The 16,713-nt window shown below is 40.9% G+C and overlaps 1 protein-coding gene across 4 annotated transcripts in view; it reads right to left on the bottom strand.

Moving 5' to 3' along the window:
• The window catches only part of LOC148337905 (uncharacterized), a 52,335-nt gene extending 36,013 nt beyond the window's left edge, over nucleotides 1-16,322 (bottom strand). Inside the window, exons 1-5 of one of the 4 annotated variants that reach the window (XM_088292497.1) lie at nucleotides 16,140-16,322; nucleotides 13,846-15,514; nucleotides 11,731-12,069; nucleotides 9,532-9,652; nucleotides 9,305-9,411 (exon numbers count right to left, since the gene is read on the bottom strand). In XM_088292497.1, the coding sequence (XP_088148623.1) occupies nucleotides 9,305-9,411; nucleotides 9,532-9,652; nucleotides 11,731-12,069; nucleotides 13,846-15,441 (2,163 nt within the window). In that variant the 5' untranslated portion in view covers nucleotides 15,442-15,514; nucleotides 16,140-16,322. The remainder of the gene's footprint in view (nucleotides 1-9,304; nucleotides 9,412-9,531; nucleotides 9,653-11,730; nucleotides 12,070-13,845; nucleotides 15,515-16,139) is intronic. The other 3 variants (XM_088292495.1, XM_088292496.1, XM_088292498.1) reach the window with 3 other exon arrangements.
• Between the last annotated feature and the right edge of the window lie 391 nt (nucleotides 16,323-16,713).

The following is a 16,713-nucleotide window of genomic DNA, read 5'->3' as shown; positions in this document are numbered from 1 at the left end:
CCCTTCCACTGTGGGCTCACTCTCCAATGTCCCTGACATTTAGACAACAAAGGTCACATCTGAAAGTCTAAATCTGCACAGACACCAATGCTAATTCACTCATGCATATATAGAAGAGAGCTACTTTGTTAAAACAGTACAATTGCTCACAGTATGACATCTGATAAAATGCTAAACTTATTTTACACCAACAACAGGCATTGAAACCCGACTCGACACGTTCTTCTCTTTTACTGACCTAGCCCTCATCTTGTTTAGACACATTTTCATTCTACTTAAGACTCGATAGACCGGTTTATCATTTATTTAATATACATTGGTTGATAGGACAACTCTCAAAAGAGTATTGCTTAACTATTTTCTAAGCAGTGGCTCTTGATGCTGGGCTGTAGGCTACATTGAATTGCTGAAAGGATAGTACTTTATATCCACACATTTGTCAGTAAAAAAGAATAGAGTTTCATGAAAACAGCCCTTGCAGCAAACAAGACTTGCCTGTACATGATCTGTCTACATTCATTGGTCTCACCTATTTCAGCTGCAGTCATTGTTCAACTGTCAGGTCTTTCAACATCAATTAACGCATAATGTAAAAAAATTCTTTTAGTGTAAAATGATATGCATCGATACATCTGCAACAAGGAACAAAAATGAATAATACCAAATAAATGGACTTTTGTTTGGTAAGCTGATCCCATTCACTGTCTACTCTTGTTAAAATGACCTTGACACCCCTTTCCAAGTACTGTGTATCTCATCACACAACACAAGTATATACAAAAGTCATTCATTAAGGCATAACACAGGAGCACAAAAGGTCAGCACTGTCTAAAAACAATGTGAATGTGATCTGGGGAAAAGAAGAAGGAGGGAAAAAAGAGGCAAATCAGTTGACATCAAACTGGACACGACACATCTTAACTGTGCTCAACATCCTTACACTGAATGTCACATAGATACAATTATGCCGCTCAATGTTCACCAACAGATTCACAGGTGTCATAATATTGGTGCTGAGAAGCACCAGCTTACATTGTATTTCTCAGAGAAACATGGATAAATATACTGTATACTCATAAATTAGATTGGTATGATCCATCATCACCTATATTACCTACTCTGGGTGCAATATAAGGACAGGTGCACTTAACAACTTTCATCTCATGGAGAAAGGTCTCTAGCCCTCTATTAGGAATCTAACCATACTTAGTCATTTAAGTGGGTGGCCAAAATAATGCCACACGCCTCACTAAGAGGTAGTGGAACTGCCATTTCAACAAGAGCATACATAAAGTGCAGACCTCTGGCAAGATAGCAATGTCAGCTAGTTATATATTGTTTGCTCCATTTTTTTTTATTTGAACATTCTTAGACTGCAATATATAAGTGGATAGCAGTACAGGTTAAAAATCGGTTCACAGCTGCCCCAATAAAATGAAGTGGCCAAAAACAAGAAGAAAAAAAATGCCTTACTTATCTTGCGTTGTCTTTTTTTTTTTTTTTTTTAGTATTTTAAGTGGTGGCACAAAATGGGCGAAGAGATTGAGTCGGTCTGTGTGAGACCACAAACATTTTAAAAATGTTCCTCTCTGAATAAGAATTTCTGTGTGATCAAATCTGTTTGTGGCCGGAGGGCATTTGGCTTTTTGAGGCAATGGCCACCACACCCATTTCCACTCCAGTCTGCTCCTGTTCTTTTGTTTCCCTCCTATCCCCACGGCAACCACACTGATTTCCTGCCTTCTCCCCGGGCCTTTATTGCCTCAGAATGACAAAAATATGCTTTTTCTTGAACCCAGGTCTTTCACCAATTTCCAGAAGTTAGTCATTGAATGTAAACGTATGAAAGTACGTAAGTCTAAAAAGGGACAGCATTTAATCAATTTGTGGGGGTTCATTTGTGCTTTTCCCCTCTTTGGACAGTCAATTCAAATCATACATTTAATCTCAACAGCATTTCCAATTTAGAGCTTCAAAACAATTTCACAGTGGGGAAAAAGTCCAAGAACAGTAGTATCTTATGTTTCAACAATAATTTCAAATATGCATATGTCGCATATGTGTTTGTTTATACAGAACCCTCAGAAATAGGCATTTATGAGGGAAAAGGAGTAAAATTGCATGACCTGTTTTGGCTTTGATTTGTTGCAGGCAAGCATTGCACTACTGCACTTGCATTGTGCCAGTTATGAGTGTGTTTACTAGTGTCACAACTCATCAGAGCACTGGCAGCCACCTGGGGCCTTAAACATTGGAATCCTGGCTGTGTTTTCTGGTTTCTGGCTCCCGTTTTGCATGCAATGTCTGTTAGAATTTTGTAAAATGTCTACTTCAGAGCAGTATAGGTACAACCCCCATGTTTAGTACATCTGAAGCCATTTTTTGTTATCGTTGATAATAAACAGCCTTCTCACACACTTGACTAAAACAGTATGCAGCAATATGTTGTGCACATTGCCAATGATGGTGAAGCAGCTCAAGAGGAAGCTGCTTGTCCATGCCAAGACCGTTCATATATCGGAAATAGTCATTAAATATAAACAATTTTTCAACAAATATTTTGTGCGTAACCCAAAACTGTTTGTAAAAAGGGACTTTAGGAAAATAATAAAAACTAAATTGAAATTAAACTGTGCTATCATCCTCACATCAACATACATGTAACAACCCTAGACCCAAAGAAGCAGCTACTGTACTAGGGCTGAACGATTTTAGGAAAAAAATAATTTTTTCGATTTTATTTGCAATTTTCTTTTTTTTTTTGCCATCATCTTATTTTATGTCTAGATACGTATTGATAGGAAAACAACATTTTTGTTCATAGCTGCTGGCTCTCCGCCCTAGCCCGGTTCTAGCTAGACTTCTGTTAAAATTCGACTATACACCTAAGCACTAATTTGGGTCGAATCTGAATTCCATTTTAGCAATTAGCACGCTCAGCGACCCCTCATTCGCCTCCTCGTTTAAAACGTTGCTTGTTAGTGGGGTCGTTGATTGATCATCATGCAGCTAGTTGCTTCTGTGCACAGACTTGCATACAGTACAAGTAAAGTCTGTACTGCTGCGGCGCAAGATAGCTTGGCGCCTAGCATTCAAACAGCGGCAAAATAAATTACTTCCGGGACTACGGACAACAGCGCAACACTTTGTTATTTTTTTTTTTTTTTTAATCAGTACGCCGCTGGTTTGTGTGACCTGCTTTGTGAACGTGGGGCACAAACCGCGGCTTTGACAATCTCGAAGGAATGAAGGTGAAAAGTAAATATTGTGAAGTTAAAAACTAATTGATGCGAGGGTGGCGAAAGACGGGATGTCAGTGAATGAGCTTTAGCTCTCAACTCAGAACTTGAGAGCCAGGTTGAAGAAGAAATACTAGGAGTGAAGTGGTTGCATAATACGGTACGTGTGTGTGATGGAGCGCTTTCTCTGATGCCGCATTGGGGTAAGCAGGGAGCCTGAGAGGTCAGAGACAGAAAGTATAACAAAATAATGTACACAGGAAGTGTCAGCTGCCAGGAAAATCTACCACATCTTTCACATGGGCCTACAGGACACAACTACAAGTAGAACACCTTACAGCCAACTATATTTGTCTCATTATTATAGAATAGGGTCACCACATGTGCACAATCCATTGAAGGGAGAGTGAAGCAGAAATCTGCCAAACTTCAAATCATGCGCACTTGAACTCCGCAAAGAATGATTACCTCGTATTTTTGTCTAATAAGTACGTTTTAGCAGTTTGACTTGGAAACTTTGCTTGCGTGAAGCACGTTAAGTTGTCTCGTGATTCAAATATGTTAAAAATATAAATAAAGATGTCTTGTCTTACCTAATGCACCTTAAGCATCTTATACAAACAAAATGTTTGAAAGAGAGTTTGAACGGTCAACTCGTTCAACTTTGCTGCGATATGTACACAGGGAGTCATGGAACTCTGATTGTGACGATTGCTTCACTTACTGTTAGTGAGGAGATACGCTGCACCTCCTTTCAAAGTATTTGATTAAAGTCCTGTCAAGGTGATGAAATATGTAATGCATTATCATACGCGGCAACTGTAATAATATTATATTACATTTTAGCAGTAACCAAGTAATATAACGAGTTACTCTCAAAACTGTAACGCGTTACCCCCAACACTGCTAGTAACAGCATTAACTGACCACCTCTGATAGACCCAATCACCTTGTTTGTTACACAAGAGTTTGTCACAATTATAGACCTTACTTAAACAATCTCTTGTGTGGGAGGTTTAAATAATAAATTAGCCTACACTGCCATGCCTTAATGGGATCACTGCAAGAATGGAATACATTTGCATCATATATTTCTGTATGCTATAACCAAGCAGAAGAACAACATGGATGTTAGGAGTGATAAAAACATCTAGCTGGGAGGAATATCCAAAACTCTTTGATGACGCAAAATGTCACGCGAGGAAGGGGATTTGGACCCAGTAGCAGACATGGCATGGAAGGTGAAAATTAAAGACTTTCGATACAAACATTCAAAGTAAAAAGAGAGCAGAGCTGGACTCAAAAGACATGGAAGAAGGCTGACATTGTCACTCCAAGAAAGCTTGACGTACTGACGTGTCACTGATTAACTCGATCTTAAATACTGTAAAACATCAGGACTAAATTACATAATGAAGTACAACACTTGAAAGGACGCTAGCAACTGATGCATCAGTCAAGGAAAAAACAGTCGTAACACCAACATCTTTAAGTGATCTTTATATATATCACCCATTGCAGCATTTGCAGAAGTGTACAATCAAAACTATTCAACTAATTGTTAATATCTTATATGCAACAAAGACAAAGCTTCAAATTTTAATTTCCTCTAAAATTTTGTTAAATAAAAAAAATTATCAACCACTTGTGCATTTTATGAACAGCTAATTATACACAATTAGCTTACTTCCCATTTTAAGATCACATGGCATTCTGCCAATAGGGTAAAGTTCCAGTGTGTTGGATTTTGGCCTGAGGGTGACCACAGAGATGGCTGAGGCAGCATCCTAAATGTCAAGTACCAAGTGCTTTGTGCACAGTCAATAAAATGACAACTTTTCAGCTGATGACAACATTATTTATGTTAATTGCATATCAACTTAACATTGGCAAGGCTTGTGCGACAATACCCCCTCAACAATAATCAGAATGACTTAAATCTGCATATTTTATGTAATGAGACTATCATTATGTCAGACAATAGTCATAAAAAAGTAAACGTCACTACACGGAAAAAAATGGGGATACTAGGCACTATTATCTCAATACAATATTTTGGAATGAGTTTGTGGGAATCTTTGCCATTTCATGCATTCTCATTAGCCTTCATGCTAAAGTAGTGGCGAGGTTGAGGTGAACTAATCACATGATTTTACACAAAATACATCCATGCATGCCTTTATGGACTTTGCCTTGTGCTCCGAGGCACAGAGATGCAGCAACAGAAAACGACCTTCTTCAATCTGTTCCCACACTGTTGGAATCAGATGAATTGTCCTAATGACTTGGTCAGGGAGCGATAGGGGGAGGGATGGGGTGATAATACCAAAGAAGTCAGTGAAGAAGAAGGTTATCAGTGTAATTTTTGATAGGGGTTACCTAATCAAAGAGGCAAAATGAGGACTGAGATACAGTGGATGTTGGATAAGAAGTAGTACTGCATGGTCTAAAGCGGTCCCAAAAGAAAGATTACATAACACGTTTGTCACACCATCTACTAAATGTCCTCAATGTCCTAATATGACATCAACATATGATCGCTACAGAGACGATGCTGAAACAAAAACAAACAAAGAACCCTCTGGAAGTACACGACACAACGTGCAACAACAAATCACAAACACAAATTTGCGCTGCACGGACATGCAAGATCTTGAAAGACACGGAGAATTAGTATAATAGAGTCGCAGTAAAGCAGGCTACTCCAGTGAGTCAGATCAGAGAGTTACCACACAGTCTCTGGGAACATGCAGCCACATTAAATAAATGTGGGAATGGCTTTTACAAGGAGCAAAGGAAACTCTCTCGACAATTATATAAGAAAAAGGCCCTGAGCCTCTCAGTCTGCCAAACACACACACACACGCGAATACACAACATAAACACATCCTGTGCACGCACCAAGAATAACACACGTGAACACCCCTTACAGGCATGAACCCAGTCAGAAGGAGAACCAGCCTCGGGAGGCTGTGACACAACTACCTGGTTAGATTCTATCAGCAGCACTTTGTCAGAACTGTTACAGCTGGTGGCTGCAGGAAGTCACAGTGCATATGAGTTTGCACCTTGCAGGAGCAGTGTTGCTGAATAAACACCAATGACAGGTTCGAGAGCACACGTGGCTTAGAGTGTAGATGTTTGCGGTTCTTCATCGATACACTTTCACAGAGTATGGCAAAGACTCCCCAACCTGGTGCACTGTATTGTTCGTAAAACAACGATGCCAGTGGCATGAGTTATCCATCGGAAAAGTATGCATTTGGAGTAGGAAAAAAATGTCTTACTCTCTATTTGAGAATATTGTAGATATGTGACTGAGGCTGAGGGCTCGGTGTCAAGTCCTGAAAACACAGTCGTTTAAATAATGAACACTGAAAGAGCATAGAGTCAACATACTGTATGAGAACTGGTGCCCCAGCATGTGTCTACCGTTGCGTGCACAAGTAGCGCGTTCCATCACTGGCCTGCTCTTTGCCCAACTAACTGCTGCCTGCTGACTCATGCGTTCATAATTAATAGACAGCGTTGCATAATATGATTATGACCAAACATACCCGGCTTGGTCTTACACTTAATCATGTATAATTTCTGACTTAGCTTTTAATCAGCATGAAGCCCTTAATACATTTACCTCACTCGCCACTAGTCAGTACAGACGCTATCACAGCATCAGCACCAAACCACAGCAAACAGTGCCCTCAATCTGAAGAAGAATTAACAGAGGCGAGGAAAGGGAAAAGAAAGGGGGCAGTGACTGGGGGGGAGAAATCCATTTAAATGAAATGAAGAAGAGAGGCGTCAGCATTAGCTGTTAATCCACTGCAGTGAGGATGCATTCTTTCTGCCCGCGGCCTCCAGCCGCAAGTCGTCCTCCTAATAGGAACAGTAACACACACTGTAGCGTACCTAAAAGATTTCCGTCAAAGCCTCAATCCACGTATGCTGAAATAAGATGTGGAAACTGTGTAACATCTGTGGATACTTGACATTAATCTCACCATCTCACCATTCAACGACCTTTCCAGTGGCACATGTCCCTACCCTAGGGCAGGCTACGACACAAACATGCACACAATAAAGGAAAATTCTCAAGATGTCTCTCCCTCTCTTTTTTTTCTCTGCCGCCCCCTTTTCTCTCTCGCTCACCCACACACTGTCTTCTTTTAGCCCTTGCTTAAAAAGGCTAGCTAAAGATAGAAGCAATCAGATGAACGCGGGACAGCCAGTGTCATGGCAACATTATGCGGTGGTTTGCAAACACCATTTAACATCAAGTGCTTCTAATGCTTAATTCAATCTTGAGATTCCTTTAAAGAAAATGAGGTCACAAAATATGTATCTCAATGATAATTCACGAACAAATATTCATAGAAAACATTTAGAATGGGGACAATGTAGATCACATTGCACAATTTTGAATTTCAAATCAAAATCAGACAGTAGATTCAACTTGAAATGAATAATCTGCACAGAATTGTTGCTCCCCATTGCCCTTGCCTCTGCACCCCAGTCCCCTACCCCACAAACCAAAATACATCCACACACCTACTGTTCAACCACTTTGTATCCACTAACCAAGAATTCCCTCAAGGCCACTTGCACATCAAAGCGCATATTCTCTTGTCTGATTTTTTTTTTTTTTATTCCTCAGAAGGTAATTCTATTTAAATAATAAAGACACATGCAGTTTAACAGCATGATGGAATCTATCTCCATTATGAGATGATATTCATTTCAAGCCAATAATAAAACCATGGTCAGTGTGCGTGTGTAGTGTGGTATGGTCCTGCTTGGAACGTATCACACGCGGAAAATGAGGGAACACTATCTGACTCGAAGTCTGGCAACCTGCATCAAAGGAAGGTGTGTGTGGTTTGCTTTTTTTTTATGATGACAATAATATCCCATCCATTATCTGATCCGCTTCTCCTCACGAGGGTCACAGGGGTGCTGGAGTCTATCCCAGGCATGTTCGGCAGTAGGTGGGGTGCACCCTGAACTGGTTGCCAGCCAATCGCAGAGCACACATGGACAAACAACCATTGGAATAAGAATAAGAATTGTATATTATTAAAAGTGCGCCTCAGAGTGCAAAGATGTAAGGTTGTATTCCGGCTCCGGCCTCCCGGTGTGGAGTTTGCATGTTCTCCCCGTGCCTGTGTGTGTTTCCTTTGGGTATTCAGTTTTTTTCCCCACATTCCTAAAATAGGCATTGTAGATTCATCGAACACTCTAAATCAGGGGTGGGCAAACTTTTTGATTGGCAGGCCACAATGGGTTCTAAAATTTGACAGAGGGGCCAGACCAGGAGCAGATGGATGGAGTGTTAAGGTAACCTCACCTCATCGGAGAAAAAAAAATACGTTAAATTTTAAATGAAAGTGAACAAAAGCATTACAACAATATATATGTCTTTGAAAAACCACAGTATTTAGAAAAAAACATGGACAATGTTTATTCATTTACATCTTTTCCAAGTTCGGCGGGCCGGATTAAAACCTTTAATGGGCTGCAAGTGGCCCCTGGGCCAAAGTTTGCCCACGCCTGCTCTAAAATGTCCCTCGGTGTGAGCGTGAGTGGTTGTTTGTCTTCGTGTGTCCTGCGATTGTACTCTGCCTACTGCCCGAAGTCAGCTGGGATAGGATCCAGCATGCCTGCGACCCTTGTGAGGAAAGAGTGGCTTAGATAATGGATGGATGGATAATAATTATTATTTTGTTAATTAATCCAAATGGACCAAGTCGTGTGTGTCAAGAAGATGAGATGAATATACAATGGAATCTACCAGCCACTCACATTAGAAGTGAGTCCTAATGAAGCGTCAATTGGAGATGATGCGTTGTTGATCCAGTAGTTCAGTACCAGTAAACACGAGGATGAAACAGCAAAATGGGAAATGTTCAATCTTTTTCCCATAAAAAAAAAAAACGTGAACCATCTAAAACAAATTGGGAGCACGCCTTTGTGGTTTCATTGTTGAGCTTTTTCCATCGATTGATGGCTCTTCAAAACTTCAGAGACGGCAAAGCAGTGAGTGTTAATGCTGGGTGTGCTCAACTTACAATGTTGACCTGCAGTGGTTCTGACCCAGGTCGTAGCAGCCTCTTCCTCCGGCAGCTACTGCCTTCAGACCGCAGACGTACTGATGATGATGATGACTGACCCACATCTGTTGGACAGGCATAAGTAAGAAAGTGGGGGATGATCTCATCTAATGAACTAGGCATATATATATATATATATATATATATATATATATGGAAAATTAAATCAATGCATGATGTAATACCTGAATGAGGCAGGAGAAGAGCCAAGGTATTACTGGAGGCCAGAGGCAAGGAGCGGCACCGCTGCAGAGAAGCCTTCAGGGGCGGTTCTAACGGAGACACCCCCAGAGGGCGAGACAAGGCCTAAAGGGCACTCAGGAGTTAGGACAATTTCTATATTCCCTACCAGGCTACTTTGATATCTATACTCAGCCTGAATGTACTTAACATCTCGGCCAAAAATCCTGTCTTTCTGCCGGGGTTCAGTGAATTCAAATTATTTGCCATACAGCATGCCATGTGTGTTAGTGGTGCATGCCTGGCTGCAAACTGTCAGACTACACAGTCCATCAAGCCAGCCAGGCAGCCTCGGAGGTTCAAATGAACTGACTTTGAGTTAGGTTAACAAGAAGGAGAACTTATGGGAGCAATGAGGCAGAAAATTGTACATAGAGGAAAAATGAGAGAGGGAAGAAGAGGCCACAAAGAGAAAGAAGACGCAAGGGTGAGAGGGGGATGGATGTGAGCTGGTGGAAAAGCAGCGTCCAGAAATAAAGGCTTTCTTTTGTAAATGGGGTAGCGCATGCTTACATTGTTGCAGCTCGCAGTGAGTAGTGTATAAATACTGCGTTAGGAACAGGCTGACCTTCAGCATCTGTTGTGTTCATTCATGATGGCCTTGTGCTCTATTTATCAGTGAGGTGGAGACTATACACTACATGGGACTCAGTCCTCTTTTTGCATGTTTTCAAACTCTTCAACGAATGGAAGGGGGGTGTGTTTACTTTATGCAGTGCTTAGGGGAAAAATACCACAGTAGGGCTGCCACAAATAAATATTTTGGTAGTTGACTAATCATCAACAGTCATCACGATTAGTCGACTAATTGAATCAGCTGCTCTTATAGAACCTTCACAATTTTACATCTTGAATTCTTTGAGGTATGTACAAATTGAAAAGACGATAGAAAATTCAACTTTGATTTAACTTTGCATCTTGCACCAGAATTTACGAGATGATTATAAATGATGGTGCCGTTTAAACAGAAGACAATACTGTGGCCTTAAAATGTTTCAATGTTTAGAGCATTTTAAAATGAAACACTAATACTACAAAACTATCCACAAAGACAAAAAAAAATTGCTAGATAACACATTTCACAAATCAGTGTACGGCAGGAAATTAGGAAAATGCACTGTGCTGAAGAAAACTAAAATAAACACTGATTAATTTTTACATTTTGTTTTTATTTAACCTTTATCCAAAACGTTTTGTTTTTTTTACTAGTATGCATAATTTAATAGTACTTAATTGAGTTACAAAATCAATGCATGAAGTAGGCTACAATCAATAAAAATCCTTGTGAATAATATTAGGAGGAACATACTTTTGCAGCAGCAGCAGCAGCATAACGTAGGATATTGCAACAAACTTAATTATGTGTTTTATTGATATGTGATGCCAATGAGTGGCAAATATGTTCTGTTACTTTGAGTTACTGGTATTTCCCAGTTGGTGAACACATCATTCCGTTTGCGAAAGAGAGTCTGTGAAATCTTTCTGCTTCAATGTCAAACACGGATGAACACAGATTGCTTTGGTTGTTAATAAACGTGAGTTCACTGATTAATCCATCGTAGATGCTACAATATGTTAGCGTACCATAAAGGGCATTGCGTGAGTGTTACAAAGTTACACCAAGCACACACCATTACCTGTGCGTGCTAACTGAGGCTATCTTTCAGACATGAATGAACATGTCAGAAATTAAATCAAACATCAGGCAGGTGTTTAATTTCGAAACGATCAAGAATCCTCCGTCATGCTGACATGAAAGTGAGATTTGCATCTTAAGTGATTGTGGGCGAAAACGTGCCGTAACTTAAAGACTCTCTTGCTACACCACCTAACCACAACATTCTTTAGCCATAATGCTTCTGTTTGAATGCAGATGACCCGGATTAATTTTACGGCGCATGTGCGGCCGAGGCAGGCATACCGCCAGCAGGGAAAAGCCCAAGACGAGGCTGTTTCAAGTGAAAAGCAGCGCGACCAAATAAATAAATACACGTATAAACGACTTGTCGATTACTTAAATGAATTGTCAACCATTTGGATCGTCGTGATTAGTCGACTAATCTGGGCAGCCCTAACATTTGAATATTGATACCAAATTTAGTTAAAAGATGCACAAATGCCTGTGCGTTAATTTAACATCTTACTCTGTTGTGCAACTCCGTTGACTGCATCGTTCTAGTAACAGTGGCTTCAATAACCGAGCAGGGCCTGGGACGAGCGGGCATCCGTCTGCGCCCCAGTGAGTGTTGCGTGGTGGGATTAGATCGGTGCCTCCGTCGGCATAGTGAGCCAAACTCACTATAATCGTTGCAGAGATCTCGGTCTGGGTTAGGCCTCCACAGATCCAATACAGCTGATGCCGGGCGAGGACGAGGGCGCAGCAGCTTCTGGGGTACAGAGCTCTTCTCTGTGTTAGAGTGGAGCAAGGCTGGGCCTGGCAGTCTTACACTGCAGCCTTTCTGGCTTGCAATCTGCTCACACAGCTGGGATTGGCAAAGATTCTCAGAGGCTTGGCCCAGACACAAGGTGCAACAATAAATGCTTACAGGACACGACATTAGGTACAGTTGAAATCAAACATGACCCAATACAACTCAAGTACAATGATTTGTCTTGACGGCAAGTCAGAAATAGTATATAACTTTAAGATTTTTTTTGAGAAGCTGCACAATATCAGTTATCAACTATGGGGAGCATTAAGGATCAATTAGCCAGTCAGTTATATTTTAATGTACTTTTTAACGATCAATTTAGATGCCAGAAAACATTAAGCAGTGTTTTACAAACTACAGATGTATTCAGTTCAGGTCACTGCACTGGTGGTGTAAAGATACACACGACTGACTTTTGTGCAGTCAGCGGGATGGATTCCAACTCAGTGACTGCAGGTGTAAATTTGAGTGTCAGTGGTTATCTTTCTCTCTGAGCTTTAAACTAGCGACCATTGAGGGGGCAGTCTGCCTTACACTCACAATCAGCAGACTCAAACTCATTTGCAATAATTAAATAAGATGCGCGCTACAAAATTGATGGCTGCCTAATTCAAGGAAATCAAAACTGTTATTTTCTTAGTGTTAATGCATTGTTAATATTCAAACGGTCCCTAATGTTACAGTGGTGTGCAATATTAAATACGGTATACTATGCTAGTGTATTTCACATAATATTAGTCATGATAGAAATTGAATGTTTTTATTTGCTATAAAAAGTTGATCCAGACTAGTTAAAAGTGATTTATCATTATTTATTTTCTTTGCAAAAGAAACCATTTTTTATGTTGTTCATCTGAGATGTACCTCATGCTGTGACTGATGAATGTACAGTTTTGTATTACCTTTTGGGTGTGTGGCGAAAATTTCACTGAATTAGAATGTTTCTATTTTACACAAACTCTTCTTTTGCCAAAGAATATCAAACAATATTTGGAATTGTCCTCAAAACAAATAATACAAGAGAAAACACATGGGCTAATTCTCCAAGGAAACAATGTAACTATTGTATCTGTGCAACAACAACAACATTTACAGCACATACCCCTGAATAACAAACCCTTACGATATTGTGCTGAATATTGCAATGACATTTCTCATTGGATTTGGGCTACCGTGTCCTGACTCAGTGTGACCGGCAGGGGCATGACTAATACCTTGACTAGAGTACAAAAAAGAAAGATTGCCACCATGAAGCACAGACATCGCCGTGCTTTTGGAGAGTCACGTAGCAAGCATGTTCCTTGCAAGGTCGTTCGTTGCTTGCGACATGAGGCTGGCAGGGCAAGGAAGAGCAAGCGTCTGTTTTCTACTTAGCACTCATCAGCCATTGCAATTACTACCGCCTCTTGCCAACAGATGGTGCTAAAGGATAACGCTAGAACCTGTGCCATATTTATGTCAGCTCAAAGTTGGTGAATGGCTTGTGATTATTCCCAGTATTTCTACCACACGTACTAGGACTTAAATCATGAGGCCATGACACCTTAGATGCTACTTTTCTACTCTGTTGATGTTACAGGAAAATGAATGCATCTGGTTAAAATTGTTACATGAACCACATTTTGAACATGGACAATAATTGCATGCCTCTGGCAGTGTTAATGATTAGGAAAATTCTGCGTTGGAATGTGGTTATGGCATCACTGTTAAACATAATATTAGTGACTTCCTACATATTTACAGAAATTACGTTATGTGCATGTTAAATAAAAGCATACTTTACTATATTGATGTTATTGCTGCGTTTAAATAAATCATGTACATTACCTTGAATATCTCTTCTGTGGAATCAGACGATGGTATGCTATTGGTCATGCTCTCTTTACCATTTGTCTGTGATTGAATATTCACTTCCTGTATCTGCTGTGAGTCAGGTGGAGCGTCCTTGGAATCCTCGTCAATTCCTGTGTCTTCCTTTACCATTTCTCCGAGGTGCAGACAGTTTAATGGATGAATTTCATGCTCAGCACGAGTCTCCATGTTTGTAACGGAGTGAGGAACATGATTTGCTACAATGGTGGACCTGTGGTTTGTGGCTGTGTCTATATGATTGCCAGTACTCTCCGTGCTTTGAAGGCCATTCACACTTCCAGACACTGATGGGCGACAAGCTTTGAAGAGAACCTTAGGTGATCCCCCACTGGTGACAGGTGCTGGGACCTCACGGTCAAAGCTACTGGATTTTGAGAATTTACTGTTCAATGTTGAATATGGAGAATTCTGACATTGCAAAAGTCTTTCACTGTGGAGTTTTAGGGACACACTGTGAACTTTGTGTACTGTGCAATGAGGAACTTGAGGCAAGCTAATCGGGGTCTTTTCTTCCTCAGGGGGGGAGAAGGAGCGGGATGTTGTCCGCCATTTTCTGGCTGTTTCTGCTACATTATTGAAAAATTTAAAAAGTCCACCAAAATGTCCCTTTACGTCTGGATTTTTTGGAGGCAATGCTTGGAAGTCTTTGGCGTTCTCAAGATCTACAGAACCATAGTCAGAGTCAATAGTCTTGTCAAGGGAGTGAAGCTCAGAATCAAAGCTCCTCTCTGAATAGACAGGATTGTTTTTTCCCAAAAGAGAGATCCTCCTCAGGTATCTCCAGACATCTTTGTGTCGCCTCCCTGCACCTTGGTTGGTACTTTTGCTAGCTTTATCACAAGCCTCCTCACAGTCTGCAGCTTTGTTACAGTTAGTCAAATTGACGTGGTTCCTTTTTGAATAGGAAACTCTTTCTGATGGCTTACCGCCATTCTGAACTGTACTTTCTGGCACCGCGGCGGGCGGATGGTCATCCATCGGAGCTGTGAGGTCAATGTCTTCAAAAGAACAGTCAAACTCTGCTGTGTAGCCAGCATATGAATGCCTCTTGCCACGGTGTCTAAGGGTGTCCTTGCTGGATTGCTGTGGAGTGCCAATGTCTCTGCAGAAAGAGTCCTCATCCACCAATGAGCTGCTAAGCTTGGCACTAGACAATTTCCCAGCCTTCCCTCTGAACACAGAAGGGGATTTAAGTTTCTTAAAGGAGCGAACTTTATCAGCAAATGAGAGTTTAGGCATGGAATCTTCCCCAAGTAGGATCATCGAGTGGGGTCTTCGCTCCAGCTCTGAGACACCTCTTTTCCGGTTCAAGATCTTCCAAATGCCCCCAGTGGCACGAGGTCGCCGGTTCACCTCCTGTCTGTCCTTGACAGGGGTCTGAAAAGACGGGGCCTGGGCCTCACCCTGCATCTCTTCAGGCCCTGACCCAGTCTCTTTAATATAAACACTGCTGGTCTCATTCTCCACATCCAGCGAAACATTAAACACTCGGTTTACAAACCCATTAGGGTTGTTACTCTCAGGGGCAGGATTGTCTCGTTGCTCCATCATCTCTCATTCCACAACGTCACCTTTTAGCTCCAATAACCATCATGTCTTGGTCCAGTCTCTCTCTCATCAACTCCTAAAAAAACAACAAAAACATGAAAACAAAACAGTTTTGTCGACAACAATAATCATCTACCACTTCCCTCCCCCCATATTGGAATCATCTTATTCATTTAAACCAGGAGACAGTGTTGTCGTGGAAACCCTCTTTTCAACTATCCCTTGGTATTTGACGCGGCTTCAGAAAACTAATGCCAAGAAAGTAAATATTATGATAATATAATAATAAACTATGTTTAATGTATGTCAACATCATTTGCAAAGCAACCCTGTGAAATGTTTAAAAGTGTTTTTGTGACTGTTTTAATTAAAGTGGTTACTGATTTAATAATCAATAATATGCATAAGCATAAAAATATCATTTAGTACACATAAATTACACTATTAAGTATGCAATTGGGAATATTTTCAGTTCTTTAACACAATTATGACTCGATTTATGTATACTACTTGCAGTCCAAATATAAAGTGCATTTATTAAAGAGCCGCTACTTGTCAGACACTTTGTGACACTCCCCAGATTAATGGTGACACTGGGCGTCCACTTAAAAAAAAAACGCAGGTTCTTCAACGCAGTCACTTAAGAACAAAACATAAACAACACTGAGGTTTGTAAATTCAAGATAAAGTCGTTTGCTTACTTTCCAGTCGTTGGTAAAGATGACATCGTCGCTGGAGTCCAAAGTCAACAAAAACTCTTACTTTCACACACACGCTAAACTTTTAGCGGCTTAGCTGACATCCATGTGCGAAGCAGCAGTTCGGTGGCGGGCGGCGACTCCCTACAAGATCCTTTCCTGCTCGGTTTACACAACAAAACCTCGCCCGCGCCGGTCTGACCGAAGCAAGAGTGCGAGTTAAGCCACACACCGGTGAACTATTGGCCTGCGAGCACGCGCACTCGACCGCGCTGTGGTTTCAGATCTGTGCGCGCGCACACGAGAGCGCACATGCACAGTTGGACACAGTGCTGGCCGCCACTTGGCAACTTGCACATTTTTAATACTGTCAAGAGAAAATCGGCAGAAAACTACATAGGCACAAGACAACGATGACATTAGTGATTTAGTTAATACTGAATTCTAAAGATGTCGTTTTAGTTCATGATTGTAAGAAAGAGCGCATTGGTGCTTGTAAACAAACAAGCCCAAAACACAAAGCGCTAATACATTTGAAGAATTATGTTGCGTATGCCGTTGAGCACTTCTCAAAAGT

Source organism: Idiotropiscis lumnitzeri, chromosome 4, assembly GCF_059441095.1.
Source record: "Idiotropiscis lumnitzeri isolate Australia: NSW breed Sydney's pygmy pipehorse chromosome 4, RoL_Ilum_1.0, whole genome shotgun sequence".
NCBI lineage: Eukaryota > Metazoa > Chordata > Actinopteri > Syngnathiformes > Syngnathidae > Idiotropiscis > Idiotropiscis lumnitzeri.
Note: the sequence above shows the minus strand (reverse complement) of the source record. Positions and strands in the feature narration are given on the sequence as shown.